General features: G+C 40.3%; 1 protein-coding gene and 1 long non-coding RNA gene across 2 annotated transcripts in view; one reads left to right on the top strand and one right to left on the bottom strand.

The window, feature by feature from the left end:
- LOC107539607 (uncharacterized) overlaps positions 1–18,423 on the bottom strand; it is a 308,699-nt gene that overhangs the window by 203,259 nt on the left and 87,017 nt on the right. The window lies entirely within an intron of this gene.
- Positions 10,542–18,423, top strand: part of ELL2 (elongation factor for RNA polymerase II 2) — a 74,688-nt gene continuing 66,806 nt past the window's right edge. The window contains exon 1 of the mRNA XM_016216152.2: positions 10,542–10,712. Coding sequence (XP_016071638.1) covers positions 10,566–10,712 — 147 coding nt within the window. The 5' untranslated portion in view covers positions 10,542–10,565. The remainder of the gene's footprint in view (positions 10,713–18,423) is intronic.

Genomic DNA, 18,423 nt, shown 5'->3' with positions numbered 1-18,423 from the left:
TCTGAACTCATAAGTCTCCTTTTAGACTTGTTTCTATAAAAACAATTTGTGAATGTTTACAGCAGATTTTTCAGAATCACCAAAAATTGGATACATAGAACTGTGCTTCAACTACTGACTAAACAAACTGTGGAATGTAATGTCCATACAATGAAATACTATTCAGCAATAAAAAAAGAAACAAACTACAGGTATATGCAACATCATGAATGGATCTCAGATGTATTATACTAAGGTTATGCTAAGGGGAAGAAACCAGACTGAAAAGGCTATATACTGTATGATTCCATTTATATTCTGGGAAAGGAAAACTATAAGGACAGAGAACAGATTCAGTATTTGCCAGGGGTGAAGAGTGGAGGGAGGAAGCTCTGACAAAGGAACAGAATGAGGGATTTTTTTTTTTTTTTTTGGCAGGGGGAAGTGCTAAAACTGTTCTGTTTGTCAAATGTATACAACAAGAAGTAAATTTTACTGTATATAAATTAAAAATAAATTTTTAAAGAGTTTATTATGAGCTAACACTTGGATATTTTACAGTATACTTTCTGGAATAATTGTCATTGCAAACCAAAAACTTGTCTTCAAGTTTTCTGTTTTTAAAGTAAATTTTCAATGCCATGTTTCTATTTTGAAAAATATTTTAAAATAACATTCAGTCAGTCTATTCAATCCTATATGCTTAGCGTGAGTGTATTTTTAAAATGTTAATTTTAAAACCACGATAATTTTTTAAAAATTTTTCAGAAAACTGAAAATGAAGTAAAGATACTGAGCAACTCCAGATCTATATAAGATGGACCTCTTCCTTCATGAAAAATACAAGATCTGTCAACATTTGACAAAGCTAAATCATGCTGCTTGGCTTTCTGTACTACTGAAGTTTAATACAATCTGCTGACTCCAGTACTGTTTTTTCATGAGGGGTCAGAGTCATGATAGATCATTAAAACTGGACTGCTGTTGTTTTTTAAAATGTGAATATACCCTGTTAAAGGACAATACTACATTTTAAAAAACTGAGATATAATTGACATATAACACTGTATAAGTTTAAGGTGTACAACATATTGATTTAATATATTCATACTGCAATACGAGGCTAATACTCTTTTGCAGGTAAATCAAATCATATGTTATATTTTTTATAAATTTATTTTGGTTCTTTTGAAGAATATTGAAGAGAAATATCATAATTTAAGTAACCAGAGTATTTAAATCACCTAAAATCACTTTACACATAAGACAAGTGACTTATTCAAAGGAAGAATTAGAGGACTAGAATCTGAAAGAGAGCAATTCTCCTTATTCTCAGTTAATAGCCTTGCTTTCAAAATCAGATTACAGATTATCAAACACATTCAGTTAATTAGTCATTGTTAAAATTAATTTCCTATAACAATTTGAAGGGGGCATTACCACTTTACTATTCAATAATATCAGCCCTTGGAGATCAATGTATTCCTTTCCTTTTTCAGTTATGTAATATTCCCTGGGATTGAATTGAAATTTTAATCTATTTAGCATGGACAATATTCAATGTACACCTAGCAAGCTGTATTCAGTATGTGACTACGAGCAATGATCTCTTACTCTTAAATGCTTTTTACAAGTAATCACTTAAGCATCACACTGTTCATGACTTCCACTGATAGCACCCTATTTCAAGCTCCCAAATGATATAGAGCCTTCTTTGGTCATCTGTCTCCTTGTTTACTCTCCCCCCAGTAATCTTTTGTTACCTGTATATTTCAGATCAAAGTGTCTTCAGGAACCCCTTTTACCACCTACGATATCTACTTGTTGTCATAACATACTCAGTGAGTGAGGTGTGCAAGTCAATGCATCTCCATGGAGCTGCACTGAAAGTAAGTGCAGTGTCTGAGGAGCTGCTGTTTATTTACCCCTTTTCCTCCCACTACAAAACAGGTTTGAATGCAAGTGACTGAGCGGGGTAGTTCTACTGGGAAAATATTGGTAATATATACAGGGACACACACACCTCAGACATAAGATACTCCTGTCAGTAGTGTTGCCTACCACAGCCATAATTCTAAATGGGAAGCAGGGGTACAGTCCTTATGATGGGCATGGTTTGGGAATATTCCCCAGTTTTTTGCCTTCTCCTCCTCTTCCCTCATAACCTTCTTCAGGAAACTCGTCCAATTCCATGACTCCCATTGTTATCTCAATGGATTGACTCTGAGGCCTCAGGCACACATTTCCAAATGCCTGCTAAATATTTTCACTCATATATTCTACCACTACCTCTAACCTAAGCCAGCTCCCTTCTCCTGATTTCCTGATTTCTTTTCATATCAGTACTCTCTTCTAGTAAAACAAACTTACAACTAGTAATTCTGGGTTCCTCGTGCTCACACCTCATACCCAATAAAGCTGGCAAATCAGTCAACTCTACCCTTGCAGAGCCTTTCATCTCCTCCTCCTCTTCTCCATTCCCATTATCAATACCCTAGCACACACCTTATTACCTTTTGCCTCCTAATTCAGCTTTCTTTTGCCAGTACCCCCACAATCCATTCTATTACTCATACTGCTATCACTTGGATAGCCCTAACTTATAGATTAGAATATGCCACTTCTGATCAGAAGCCTCCGAAGGTTCCCCACTGCTCACAAATAAAAGTCCATACCCCTTCACCCAATATTGAAAACTCTTCACAGTCTGTCCCCAACCCATTTTTCTGGCTCCATCAGTCACAACCATCTTTATGTGCCCTAAATGCCATTTAAACCAGATTACTGTCTTTCTCCTAAAACATCTTGTGGTAGCAAACCACTGCTTATAAGATCCCTAAACTTAGAAAGTTTCAATATTCCCATTATTACAGCTGCAAACCTTTGATGTTTCAATGCTAACTTTCCCATGAAACTTTTCCCAATGCCCTGAGCTGAATATGTTCTAGCAATCCAGAACTCCATCTCTGATTAGTGCTACTTCTCATCTAATATCCTCATATCTTATACCTCTTATTAGACTATGCTTTCATGTTTATGAATATGTAAATATTCTAACCTATAAGGGTCATGTTGGTTCTTAAATTTCCAAAATCCAAAGCAACCACAAAATCTCCCAAATAGTAGACTATAACAGGTAAAAGATCAAAGATATGATACTTGAATAAATGGTTGATTGAAAACAAAAATCAGGGTGACTACAATTTTAATTCCCTAAGTAGAAACAGAAAAGTCTTCCGTGTTCATATGTATGATATATTTATTCTCTACTTTTTGCCATACTATGTTCTAGAAACCATGTTATAACGTGAGTGGTATTTTCCCATGGGAACAATTGATATTACTGGGGATTGTGCTTTTGACCACAGACTCATTATCAAATAAATCATATATATAAACAACATGCAATAAAAGCAAAGATACAACAACTGTAAGCCCTTGCAAATAAAATTATATGAACATTTTCAAATGGGCACCTATGACTGTGTATATTTGTTATAACAAGAGTTCTAATATATCACAAATTATCTATGCTACCTATAAAAATAGAATTAGCTTTCATAAATCTCACTAAAGTCAATATGCAAGCTATAATAAACCAATGCTGAGTGGATCATTTTATTTGCCTTCTTACTATTTAATTGTATATCTGATGTTTGTGTAGAGGGAGTGAATCAAATGACTTTAGTCCTGCTTTTAACACCAACAATAAAACCAACTCCCAAGCTATCCAAAAAAGTAGAACCAACCACTTCCTCTTTTTTACTGTGACAACCAGACATGTTCAGTACAATTCCTCAGAACTTAGAGCCATATTCAAAGATAGAAGTGCTATATGGGAAAAGGAAATCTTAGGATCTGACTAGGCTCTGTCATTTACCAAATGGGTGATATACAGCCTCTCTGAGCCTCATTTACCTCAAAGGTAAAATGAGTATAAAACAATGGCTACCTTACTGAGAGAATATTCAAAGAGATAATGTAACTCAATTACATTTAAACTGCAAAGCCATGAAGAATAAGCTATTATTAATGATCAGTGTTGTTCTTAATGTTGATGGCCTTTGACCCACTATTTGTGTGTTTAAAAGTGAAAAGCTAAAAAGACATTTTGCCCCCTCCAGTCTTCCTACCTCCTCAGTTTATTCAGAAACTCACGTGCTCCTTTTCAATACAAAACAGCATGGAAACAATAAAAACTGTGAGGTCATTCTTTACCATTTTTCTCACTCTCAGAATTTATTTCACTTTTCAGGGCACCTTGCACTATTCTAAAAAGCCATAAAAACAATTATCATCTGGAAGAAAGGGACACTTTGATCACTATATTGTGCAATTCTATGGACAGGACATCTTTTCAATCAGTATAGAAGGAGGGAGTTTTCTTGGTGTGCAGGAGAATTGAGCCTGAACCTTTTGCTTTCAAAGGACATAAACTTCCCAGAGACTATGCTTCAAGTGGGGAAAGGCAAGGAATAAAAAAAGGAAGCCCAGAAAGGTATCAGTAAAGTCTGAGTATCTCTGTCTTAGAAAGCCAGAGTTGTGTTTTCTATTCATTTGAAGGAATGAGAGATAGCCTGCCAACCTAGTCTTCTACTTAGACCAACAAAGAGTAAAGAAGGGTAAAGAGTAAAGATCTATGATTTTTGTTTCTGTTTTGTTTATTTATTTTAGATTCCACATATAAGTGAAATCACATGGTATTTGTCTTCCTCTGTCTGACTGATTTCAATTAGCATAATACCCTCTAGGTCCATCCATGTTGTTGCAAATGGTAGAATTTCGTTCTTTTTTATGGCTGACCAATATTCCATTGTATATATGTGTCACATATTCTTTATCCATTTCTCTACTGATGGACACTTAGTTTGTGTCCATATCTTGGCTATCATAAATAACGAACTTAGGGGTGCATATACCTTCTCAAATTATTATGTTGGACTCAGAGATACAGAGAATAAGTTGAGGGTCCCAAGATGGAAGGGAGGTTGGGGAGATGGATGAAAAAGGCAAAAAGGATTAAGAAATACAAATGACCAATTATAAAAATAGTCACAGGGATGTAAAATACAGCATAGGGAATATAGTCCATAATATTGTAATAACCATGTATGATGTCAGATGGGTACTAGACTTACTGGGGTGGTTGGTCACTTCATAAGGTATATAAATGTCTAACCATTACGTTGTACACCTGAAACTAATATAATATTGTATGTCAACTGTAATTGAAAAATACATTAAAAAAAAAGAAACCTTAAAAAAAAAGAAGGGATTTGAACTGGAGGAGTGGGGGGATATCAGGAGGACAGAGGGTACTTTATTTAACCCCAGATCACAATTTTTTAAATGAAAGAGACTGTTCTATGAGGAAGAAAGAACTTTGGAGACTAAGAGAGTATAGAGGTGGAAGTCTAGGGGTGGGATAGCTTCCCCTAAGATTGGGAAGGGGCAGAGGTTACCAATCCCAGGAAGGGTACAGCCCAAATCCACTGCCTTTCAGCTTCCCAGGAAAGTGCACATTTGAAAATGGTGACTTGACCTGGTATCCCAATGCTGCCAGTCTCAGAAAAGTTCTCAGATGAGCTATACCTTTCAGGAAATCATGTAGACCATCATCAAATATGTTTTGGTGCCAAAGTAGCTAGGGAGAGTTCCTCATAATCCCTATTAGTGCCACCCTCAGTCCCACCACCAAATAAATATACAATCTAAGTAAAACTGGTATGTTTGCTATATAAACTCAGTTTTAATTCAGGTGGTCTGGTCCTTCTATCTAGATCACACCCAATCCCAAACCCATCTTAAAAGAAATTCTTGAGCTTCTAATGGATTATACCAGTAGTGATGGACATAGACCAGAGAAGCCTCCCCGTATATTCTAGGACTTTTGTAAGACCTGTGGATTTATTGTTCCTACTACACAGTGAGATTGGGGGGGGGGGGGAAGGCTGTGGTACTCAGAGTCAGATTTAATGATGGTGATGATGATTATGATAAATAATGCAATGTGACATTTCTTACACTTAAATGGAGTGGAGTAAAAAAATAATCATATATGATATAGTAATTGCCCAGCTGAAAATCTGTACTTAGGCAGCAAATATTTATGTCCCTCCTGTAGGTATGTCACTTTTACTCTCTATAAACATTTAGTGAAGTTCTTTTAAAAGCATCAAGCTCCTACTTCAGCTGTGTACAAGGAAAGGAGGAGATTTTTGCATAGGACCTAGTCAAGTCTTGACAGGAGAGTAGTGTAATGGTGCTGAGTCAAGCACAATGGGGCAGGAAGCATCAGGGAGAATTCCAAGGGGAAAGGATTTCCACCTGGAAATTCTTCTTCCAGAGAATTTCTCTGCTATAACTCTATAAGACGTTGTGTTCTCTTATCATAATAGAAGACATTGCCTTGTATTAAGACATTAATACAAACTTTTTGTAAGTGGCCTTAAGAAATAACTCACAAAACAAGACAGGTATAAGACAGTATAGCCTTCTGTACTGAAAATCACTAAAACAGAGGTTGAAAATGAGAAAGCTATGGGCTAACTAGGCAAATGGTAATATTTTTTATTGATTTTTTTAGAGCGAGGGGAAGGGAGAGGGAAAGAGAGAGACAAACATCAATGTGCGAGTGAAACATGATAGGCTGCCTCCTGCCTGTACCCCTTTATCAGGGATCAAGCTGAAACCAGGTCATGTACCCTGACAGAAAACAAACCAGCAACCCTTTGGTGCATGGGATGGTGCTCAACCAACTGAGCCACACCAGCCAGGGCCCAAAGACTTAATGCCCACAAAATGTTTATTGAAATTTTTAGTTAGCCAACAAATAAAAAACAAATCTGCAATTCCCAGCTTTTCTTGAAAATGAGAAGATTGGACAACTCTGGACCCCTGCATCTTCACCGAGCAATAATCAGCTGCACCTAAAATCCACTGAGCCCTTCAAATACTCCCAGCTCACTACAAGCCAGCACCTTCAGTTCTGGTGGGATTGTGTCTGGCCTGCTTCACTCATTTTGTGTACCTAATGGTTGATGAAGGCATCTGAATTGGTGATCTCAGCTCCAAAGGATAAGTGAGAAATGGTCAGTAAGTATGTAGCAACCAAGAATAAGGGGTGGCTCCATGTTTGAAGGCCAGCAAAGGCCTTGATATTCACATGTCCTCTTGCTGGAACTGTAAGATAGATATCCAGAGCTGGAACAGGCTCTGCATCAGGTTACTTGCTTTTTGCCTTTTCCTTGCATTGAATTACTATGTATTTTTTCTTTAGTTATTAAATCCAAATAATAGCTACTCAGTACATATAGTGACTAGAAGGACACGTAAACAGCTGATTCAGACCCTGTCTCTCCTGCTTGTAATAAGTTAGGTAGTGTAAAAATGAATGAAAGGAACATTCAAATTGGAATCAGGATGCTATGGAAAGGAGAGCTCTCATGCACTACCACTCATGGAAGCTTAGATAGCCAGCAAGCAGAAAGATTTCTTCCCTGCTTGCCTCAGCATCAGTGACTGCTCTCCATGTGCTGCCAATAAAAAACTGCCACAACCTCGACCTCTTCTTTCCCACCAATAGGCTCCTGTTCAAAACAACTCTCCCCAATTTCCTCCTGAAGCCCAATAAAAGCTGACCCCTCTTATTTCTTCGTACTTGCCTATGGTTCACCATAGTTTGCATGCCCCAAATTGCAATTCCTCTGCTATTCTCAAACTCATTTGCTGCTTGAATAACCTTTGCTGTTTAAATTTTAAGTTTGACAGCTAGTTGCTTTTAAATGAAAGGTGTCTCAATTTTCGCATTCACTTAGAATGATCATTAAGATAATTTTTAGTTGGCCTCTCCCCATCTATACCACCTCCACTTATCCAGAATCTTCTTAGTCCTTGAGAGATTTTTTAGTTTCACTGCCTCCACAAACCTCTCCAGACTTCTCCCTTCTTTGATTTTTTGAGCTTATCACCATTATTACCCATATTAGCACTTACTGATTCTCTAACTGCTTTGCTTTGGGTATGGTAGTTCATTTGCTATATTAAACAGAAATTTCCTTTAAATAAAATACTACATTGTTTAATTTTTAACTCCCCCCCACACAACATTTTACACTTAATTGGCATACAATGATTGTTAATTATTTAAACTGAATAATAATACAGAAAATATTTATAAAATGGGGAACTTCCCAAAGAGCAACTTTCATCAGCCTTCTCAAAAGGAATTACCCTCATCAGTATGACAACTTGCCCATCTGATTCAGGAAGGTATAACGTGTACTATGCAACACTACTAGGTTACCGTATTACTTTGTATATGGTCTTGCTTCCTTCCAGAGTGGAAAGTTCAAAAGAGGAAAACTGCAAACACTAACCCACTACATTAATTGATTACCCTTTGAAAGATTGTTACCCACTAAAATAGGACATGACATGAGAAGTTTTTTCTTAAATTAAGAAAATAAAATCAATTACTAGAAAGTGGCTGCAAGTCAGACAATTGAAAACTACAGCGAAAACCACCCTTGCTCCTCCCACACCCCGGATGTCTTCAGAAGTTCTGAGAAAGAGAAGGCAATATTAAGATGCAATGTGGGAGGGGATTTACCCACCTTCACAGGAAAAGCCCTGGGATACAGGTTTTACTCGTTCTGGTCAAACTCCTCCCCCTGACAAATAATTAAGGCTTTAGATATGTCAAAGTAAATACTTGCCTATCAAAGTAAAACAAACACAAGAAAAAAAATTCTAGTATAAAATTAATTTTTCTCTATTCAATGAATTTAAGATCATTAACACTCTAGTAAACTAAATTAACAAGTGCTAATCATGTCTTAACAGCTAGCCAATTCTAGTGGTTTGAAATTAAGTCAGTTTAAAAAATGCTCTCTTGTGATGTAACCAACACTTAATACAGGTGTTTCCCCTTAACCCATACTCTATAAAAGAAGAAGTAGTTCTGTAATTCATATTTTACACACACAATGCTTGAGAGTCTGAATCAAGAGGTAGTGTATCTGTGGGCTGAGGAAGGGATTTATTTAGGTGTGTGGGAGGTGGAGGGGGGCATAAATCATGAAAAATTCCTACTTGGACCTTTTGGAAAATCTAGCTCTATCCAATTTAAAAGGACAGGAAATAATACTGCCTATAAATTTTTCTGGGGAATCCCTGTAAAACGCAACAAGGTTTTACAATCTGAGGGAAACAACAAGCCTCCAATATTTTTTTTAGAAATAATTTTTAAAAACTGCCTTTCAACAGTTTCAAGTCTTTCAATGGTTTGTCTTTATCTGGTGTTTCTGATCACCCAGTTAACTCACCCTCTGACGCGAAGCCTGTCGGTCTATCCGCACACAGCCTCCAGAGGGCTCCTGATTCGGTTCCTCCTCTGGCCACGCCCGCGCACGAAGCACCGCGAGGAATGGGAAACAGGCCGGGCCTGCGCACCCCCTCACAGCCCATCTTCCCCGCTTCACATTAATAGCTTAAACCCTAGCTAGGTTTTCACACGTCCCGGTCACGTAAAATGGACAGAACTCATTTGGTGGAGTTCTAGTTCTACTCTTCCGTGATCCTTTAAAAGGAGATACCATCCCAGCCAAGAATGCCCCCCCATGAAAAGGCGCACACAACCCTGCTCCCACGGCGAGCTCCAGAGGGACGGAATAGGTTCCTATGGGATCAGAACCGGGCATGGCGTGGGAAAGACCCTTAAGTTCAATTTTCTATAATATACCCACCACACCAAAGGCATTTAAGCTTTAGGCATGGTACTGTACTTAAGATGTCCTAATACAAACCTAAAGTCTAGGTCGACTAGCGAATTTAAAGTTTAGCATGAAAAGACTAAGAAGGACGTCCTACCCAATCCCAACTGCACAACAGTACTAAACTGAGTTTTGAGGAGCAGCTAGCTCTCCAGTGACTCCACTTACTGCCTAGTGCATCATCCCTCAAAAGCATACACCAGTCTCCAAAAGCTCCCCCTGGCCGTCGGGGCACGAAGCCCTTACTCCGACACATATTTAGGGTGAGGGTCCTCCTCTCTCAGGATCATCAGCTCAGGGAGAGACTCCCCTAAGAGCCACTACTATCCCCCAAGGGGCAGGGCTCCGACACCATATAAACGGACAAGGCTACTTGGACACCCAATTAGGAGGGGGACCCCCCCAAGCCGGCCTGGCCAATGGTGGCCGGTGAGCCAAGATGACCAGACGTGACATAAGATGTGATTGAGTTATCGCGTCACCTCGACGTCAGCCTCTCACCTCTTGGACGTCGCGTCCCGAGAGCTGAACTCCAGCGACTTTGGGCTCCGCCCCCGTGAGGGTGGCGGCCAATGAGAGCAGTCCTGCGGGGAGCCGGGCCAGTGAGACGAGCTCGGGGCGGGGCCTGGGGCAGGAGGGTGGGGCTGGTGGCGGCAGTAGCAGCCCGAAGTCTGGCTGCGCGCAGTATATGACAGTACGTCAGCAGCGGGATGGCCGTAGCTGTGGCGGCGGCTGCAGAAGCCCGAGCAGCCGCGGCCACAGAGGAGACTAGAGCCGGAGCGGCGTCGGCGGCGGCACCCCGGGGAGTTTAAGATGGCGGCAGGGGGGGCGGCGGGCCTGCGGGAAGAGCAGCGCTATGGGCTGTCGTGCGGACGGCTGGGGCAGGACAACATCACCGTACTGCATGTGAAGCTCACCGAGACGGCGATCCGGGCGCTCGAGACCTACCAGAGCCACAAGGTGAGCTGGCCGGGCTCGGGAAGGGAGAGGGCGCCCCTCGCTGCCTTGCCGCGCTCCCCTCCGCCCCCGGCACCCGTCGCGGGGCTGGCGGGGCCGTGGCTCGCGGCTGCTGCCGTCAGCGCCGGTGGCGACAGGGCTAGGCAGGGCTGGGTAGGGTCGCTGAAGACGCCGTCCTGGGCCAGCCGGGCGCTGGGGCGTTGAGAGGCAGGCGGGCGGGCGGCCCCTGGCGGCGGGGCCGAGGCAACCTCTGCTCTACCTTGGCTGCGCCGCCGCTGCGGGACTTTCCGACGGCGCCCGCGGGTTTCCTGGCTTTTTCTGTCCCAATGAGTGAGAGAGGTACCAGGGAGACAAGTGAGATAACCACATCGCTCACGGCCGGGGGGTGGGGGTGGGGTGGGTGCAGCGTACTAACTCCCGAGGACCAGCGAGCACAAGCCGTCCGCGTTTTCGGGGTAACACATAGGCACTGTGGACCCGCATAGACGGGGACACAGGCGGTCCGCTTATGGAAGTGGGACTTAGGGACACAGGCACTTTGTGTTTGGCGGGGCACACCGTGTACTCCTAGAGATGGGGACACAGGCACTCTGCATATGGGGGGGGCACACCATATACTAGCAAAAGCTGGAACACAGGCGTCCGTGTACGAGTGGGAAGGGGGGGATACACTTGTCCCCTGCCCTCCCAGGGACTCGGGCACACAGGCGCTTTGCGTTCCCCGAGACTCACCAACACTGCGATCCAGGGAGCTACACACAACCAGCTCTCTCCCAGGAGCAAGACAGCGGTTACTAGGGACAGATTAGTCCCTAGTGGAGGCTCCTCATACCCAAAGATCCCCCGCACCTGGGGAGCGGGCGGGGAGGGGGGAAGGGGGAGGGGAAGGAGACTCACAGTCTTAGAGACACGGAACGAAGGTGAAGGTGGGGGGAGGATATACTGCATCCCGTGTCTTACCCTGCATCGCGTCCGGGAGACCCATGGACATAAAACTCGAGTACAGCAAAGGCTCATATAGATGCACATATGCCAAAATGGGAGTACAAACCCGGGAGTGCATTCTCGCGTTAAAAGAAAAAGTAAGGGACAGAGAGCCACAGAAGAGACACTGCAATCAGGGTGCATGGGGAAGCCGTTTATGGAGTGTGTGGCTGAGGGAGACCTGACTGGACATCACATAAGGGGGGAGGTATATACCATATGAGGACGGGTAACATTTACTCCAAGAGGAGAAACAGTTGGAGGGAGATATAACTCGCAGAGCATCCTGACAAATAGCTCAGTCTATACCAAGGAAACATGCTCTAATAACTGATCTCATAAAACAGGCACAGAGGGACACTCAGATGCAGACTCAGTTATTCATATAAAAGTGGAGATTTAACATCTGTTGAGCTCCCACTAGTGCCAGGCACTTTAAATGCATAGAAGGAACACAGAGGCAGAACCACAGGAGAGGTGTGAATCCTGGTTCACTGGGAGCATATGAACCTGGGCCAAGGGAGACTCATGTACACAGGGGAAATATTTACTTGTGTACAGCTTGGGAAGTACATGAACTCACATGACAGTGTAGGTGTAATATCAGGAGAGCTAGAGGTGAGCATGCTCTCAGGAGGGCATTCACAGAATTAGTGGACACTTCAGGGCACATATGTTATCTACCAGAGACACAGAATGAGAAACACTCAGACTTGGGAGGAGAGGGAGGAGTGCATGCAGAGGGAGAAAGATACTTTCCTACATACCATGAAATCCCAGGGAAAATGTCTCATATATGGCTGAGAGGTCAGTGTACACCCAGCAATAGAATTGCAATGAGATACAAGAAATACAATACTGCATGTGTTAGTAGCTACTCCCAGACAGGTGCCCCTGCAGGGAAGAGACCAGCACCAGCATGGAGTGTGGAGGCCCATATGGGGGAAGCCAGATAGGCAGGCTGAGTGAACTGAGGCGGACTCTAGAGAGAAATTCAGCACGGCAAGATGGAGATAAGCTTGCCTGTTCCAAGGGGAGGACTTGGGAAAGAATGACAGTGGGAAGAAGGTAGGTCAGGGGGATATAAAGAGAAAAGCAGAGGCTGAAGAGGAAAAAGCCAGCAGGAAGAGGCCAACCTTTAGTCAGAAACAGACCCAGGGAGCAAAGAAAGACTGACACACAAGGTGGACAGGCATCTGTGGGGACAGTAGATCAACTTTGGGAGAACAACAGGTAAACTGTACAGTTGATTATGTAAGATTGACAGACACTGTATACTTAGCAGGGATGAGGTGCATGAGGCCCATAGGGGGAAGGGATGGTACCCAGGGAGAATGAGGTGACCGAGAGGCCCTCAGTGCTCACTGATGTGTATGGTCACTGGGGCCCAGGAAAGGGGCGAGAATGTTAACTCCAGATGGTTGAAAAGTAGGAAGAGACTGGAGAAAAAGAAATGAGGGACCCTTCAGGTGACTGTATACCCTGTTGGTACTATTGCAGGATCTTCTGGCATGTTCAGATAAGTCTCTCACAAATGTGTCCTCAATGCCCCTTCTGGCTCTGGCCAGACCAGGGCTCCCCCATTGGCATAGTTAACAGTTGCCAGCAGTAGGCTTCAGGCTGAGCTTTTATTGTCCAGTGGAAGAATACTTATTTGGTATTTTATACCTTCCACCCTTATCAGAAGTAGGGCTCTTAACTTTAAATTGTAGCTGCTGTTTGGAAATATGTTGGCATGTGCTAGATAATTGGGAAGAAGTTTCTGGTGGTGGAGCCTATTTTCTCTGGAGTAAAAAATTAAAAAGACTTTAATTTCTCAGATATAACTGCCCCCACCATTCCTGTGCTCAGATAGGAAGGTGCATAATGCTTGACAAGCGGCCTCCAAGTGGCCTTGGCCTATACAAGGTTATGACTACTACTCCAAATGACTTTCTAAGAGCCAGAAATTTCAACAGGTTAGTTTCCTAAATTAAGTGTCAGAGAGTTATTTTTATCTGGATTATTGTGTCCATTGGATTTTGTATTCTAAATTAAGCCACTTGACCTAAGGCTTCAGGGAAGTAAATTCAAGAATTTTAGGAAACTATGATTTAGACAAAATATAGAAGTTCTTTAGATATAATTGAGGAAGTATATGAAATTATTAGGATTCATGAAAACAGAATCTTTCGTTGGAAATAAACAAGACAACAAACCTAATTGATCTTCATTATTCAAGTTTTCTATTTTTAGAGAAGAGATGAAGAATGCTAATGGGAACCTTTTTAAACAGGGACTGGTGTTGGGGGAGAGAGACATTGTGAGTACAGGAATGGTAGTTATAGTTGGAGTAAATATCTCCTAAAAGTTGTTTTTCCACTCAGTTTGAATACAGAAATAGTTTCAAATTGATTTTATATAAAAAATGTTAACTGGAACTTCATTTTCATAGTTTGTAGAATAAATTTAGACATACTCATATTGATGTTGAGGATATATTGTAAAGCTACTTTTTTTTTACTATAGATAGGTTATGTTGGATGAGGGAACAAGTTGCTGTAAATAAATTTAAAAAATCACAAATTACAACTTTATAGTCATCCTAAATTGATGTCTGTAATTGTGTCGTCTATATTAGCTCTACATATTTTATTTATTTGCCTTTTTATTTTATTATTTAATTTTTATTTTAACTCTGTTGTTGAGATTATTACAGATGTCTCCCCTTTCCTCTCTCATTGCCCCCCCTCCACCTGGATCCTGCCCCTAGCTCTCCATATTTTAAGTGAGCATATATTACTATAATTACATATTTCTCCCATATATATCCTAAAACTATATTTAAAATTAAATTTTTTTTTTTCAGTAATGTAGCTGGCTTTATTTTGATGTTTGAGTAACTTATTGTAGTAGCAAAAATCTTATCAAAATATTCTGAGAAGATTCTATCATTGCTGAGCCCATCAATTTATTTATAAAAATGTTTACCTAAAGCTTCAAATGTGGTGACTCAAATAGTATTATAATGTTTATCCAACTATTATGTAAAAAGTCTTGTGTAGATGCATTTGGGGGCAAGGGCTTGATCATTCTCTATGTCTGAATATCAGAAAGCAGATGCCTTTAAGAGGATTCTGTTAACACATTCTCTTCTCAACTCTAATTATTGGCTTACTTTTCCTGCCTTGATTAGTGTCTTCTAGGAAAATAATAGTGTTTTGAAAGTTTGTGCAAATGTAAGCTTACATTTAACTTTGCACGAGAAATTCAGTCTCTCTCATTATTCCCAGATACTATTATTTCCAATCAAAGCAAAAAGTCTTATTTAAACCTCCAAAGTAATGCCCTTCATAGTAGCTCCCTTTAATGTGTTACTTGATCTTTTAAAATCACTGATCTCACGGGTCATGGCAGGGTACGTGATTTTCTCTCCTTACCTTTTTTTTATTCTACTAGGAGAACTTTTCAGCACTTGATTAATTATGGTTTAAGACGGAGAAAAGACTCTCACACCTTACTTTTTCCTTATGTCTTCCTTTTTTGGCCTGTTCTCAATTGTGTGTGTGTGTGTTCAGTAATGTACCTTATAAATACTACAAAAGGCCCTGTTTTCCTGAAGACACCATTCTAGCATCCAGATCTGCCAGCACAGAGCTGCTACTGGCATCTAACATGTTATTAAGTGAAAATGAGGTTTGCATTAGCACATTCTGTTTGTTGTACTTTTTAAATGTAGACAGGTTTAATTTAAATAAGTTAATCTTTCTGACTTTTAACTTGGAGCTATCTTCAGGCTGAACTTGATCTTAAAATGCTTTTTATCAAGTAAAGTCAGGTTTGTGTCCCTTGTTGCAGTATGATTGAAAAGTTTATTCAAATGATCAGGTGCTCAGTGCAAAGGAGGGTGCTCCTCCCAGTGAAAAGCAGTAGCCAGATTGACTAAAAAGATAGACAGGGAATCTTGGCACCAGGATTGGGAGGAGAAAGAAAGAACATATGTGAAGGATTGGAACATGTTCAAGAAAAGAATTTAAAAGAAAAGGAGCGTAGAATTCTTGGAATGGTTTACAGGAAAGCTGACCAGAGGACAATCACCAGATCTAAGCCTTTCCATTTGCTCCATTTGTACTATGGAAGCTGTGCTCATAGCACTTATTAGGTAATTTGTGATAAAGCCAGTAGAGGGAGGAAAAAGAATTTCAGCTAAACCAATGTTTGGTCATTTTCACAATTCGTAGTGACCGCAGCAAGGCTCAGGCCTGGCATGGGAGTTTATCACATTTATTTGCCAGTTTGGCCAAATGTATTTGGAGTATTTGAAAAGATGTCCCTAAAATGTGATATTTTGGGCATTTCTGCATTTGAGGTGAGCTAAGTTTTAGAATAAAGAAAACAACATGTGACTCTTCTGCATATCTCTAGCTCTGTATGACATTTCTTATGACTTAAGCAAAAACCTAGACAAGCGGATCTGGAATAGAATACAATAATTTAATGGCCATGTCTCCATAGTCAAATTGAAGCCAAAAAACATGGCATAGATCAAGTCAGATTTACCAGGAAGAAATGTTCTGTCTTTTCCTACCTCCCTCCCTTCCAGTTTATTTACCAGCCTATAATTTCTTTTGAGATCCAGTGTTAAATCTTTAGGAAGAGCTGGTTTAAGTCCACCATTAGTACTATGCCAGCAAAGGCCAAACCTAGTATTTCCATGGCTAGCAGTATAATGTAGGATATAAGAAGAGAGAATCTCATTAATTAGGCTATATGCTCCTTAAAGATTCATGGATCAAATTAGCACCTTGAATTGGACTCTACAGTCAGAGCTTTTGGCGACTAGTTTCATAGAGCTAGATTATTAGACAAATGCCATAGTTTGTTTCCTTTTTGGGGATCCTATATCTTATTGGTCTAAAAATTATGCTGGGGTCTTAAAGGATTTTAGCAAGATTTTAGCAGGCAGAGGCTAGGTCAGGGATCACATTTCCAACAGAGGGAATGGCACAGGCATGGAAAGGACAGCAGCAGAAGAGTTAGAGCAGGCTCTGAGAATTGTAAGGAAGACCTTGTTCCACTTAAATCTGGAAGGAAGGAGAAAAGTATAGTTGAATTTAGAGAGGAAAGGCAGGTTGGAACAGGTTATGCTTTTCATCAACACAGGAGACTGAGTAGAAATTTAAGGTGATTTGAGATATGCTTAGGGATTATTCTGGCCTCAGTGTGCATGATGAATATAAGGTAAATCTGGAAGGAAATAGACAAATTATGAAGAAAGAAGTATGTGGTTCAGGCCAGAGATGATTTTGGTCTAAAATAGAAGCTCGTGAGAGGCATTAGAGATTAATAGAATCTACAGAATTTAACAACAGGTTTTAAAGGAATAGGGTTAAATTGAGATTTCTAGCCATCAATGCTAGGAGGGATAGGTACCCTTAGTAGAAAAAGGGAAATCAGAAGCAGTTGGGAGAGTGGGGTGAGGGTGGGGGAGATAAAGATGATATGTACCATTTTAATGAACATTCACTCTCTTTGGTGACTAAGAAAGAGACTTAGGTTTGATTAGATGTTTTATATTTTAGAAGTATATTTAGGGGTTTGAGGCTAGACTAGAACAATACTATATTGTTTACATGTCTCATATAAATTTATATTTGGATGGAAAATTGGGGGATTGGTGCTATTTTGGGGAAGTTGGAATTATTAGGTTGAGCAGGGATTTTAAAAATTTTATTTGTATTTTTATGGACTTCCTTTATTCAATAACCTCTATAAATTGCACTTAAAACCATCATAGAACACAGATAATATGAAAAGCAAATTTGATTTTAACATAAAGGTGACACCTGTAGTCTCTGTCTCTGTTGATTATTGAAATGTTAAGTAACTGTAATGTACCTGGATGTACATTTCAAGCATCATTTTGAAATGATTTCTAAAGGACCAATGTTTTCACTTCTACATTTCCTCCATTTCTAGTTTAGAATTTTGATTCTCTTCTTTTTTGTTGGACAATTTCATTGTGAAAAACAAAACAAAAGATCATCATGAGTATATAACACTTTTGTCATATTTACACATTGTCATGGACTAGTTATAGATTCTGGGTTCATGGTTCATGAGAGAAGACTTTTTCACTGAACTGTGAGCCTGTTGAAGGGTAGAGCCAGGCTTGAACTTTTTAGTAAGATTCACTGAGATACTTATAGGATCTAAATATGCTTACCTGGGAACTTAAGTGTTAGCATATTTTAGAATAGCATTTACTTAGTATCATTGCTTTTGGTTTCAATTACTTGAAACCCCGATGCCTCAAAGAACCAGAAAACATATCCATGTGATAAACACTCAAGTGAGTATCTTAAGCTGTTTTTTCTTTAAGAAAAGATTAAGAGGTAGGAGTCAGAATTATAACTATCAAATATTCATTTATTCGTTTAGCAAACATTTATTAATCTTATGACATGTGCCAGGCATAGAAGTAGGCACTGGAGATATAGAGATTAATAAATTATAGACAGTCCCTGCCATCAAGAAAGTGCAGACATATAGAAAAAAATGCAATAAAATCTCTGTTCAAGGGGGACATCTAAAGAGAGAATGATTATGTTTAAGGATGTGCCTGACAAGCAGCATCTGCTTCTTCACTTCTTATTGTCTGCTTAGCTCACTCCAGTTGGGTTGTCTTTACTACACTCCTGAGATTGCAACTGAATAGATCCCTTGTTACCAAGTCAAAATGCCATCTTTC

This window comes from Miniopterus natalensis, chromosome 3, assembly GCF_054644295.1.
Source record: "Miniopterus natalensis isolate mMinNat1 chromosome 3, mMinNat1.hap1, whole genome shotgun sequence".
NCBI classification, from domain to species: Eukaryota; Metazoa; Chordata; class Mammalia; order Chiroptera; family Miniopteridae; genus Miniopterus; species Miniopterus natalensis.
The sequence above is the reverse complement of the archived record's forward strand: the minus strand, read 5'-3'. Positions and strand labels throughout refer to the sequence as shown.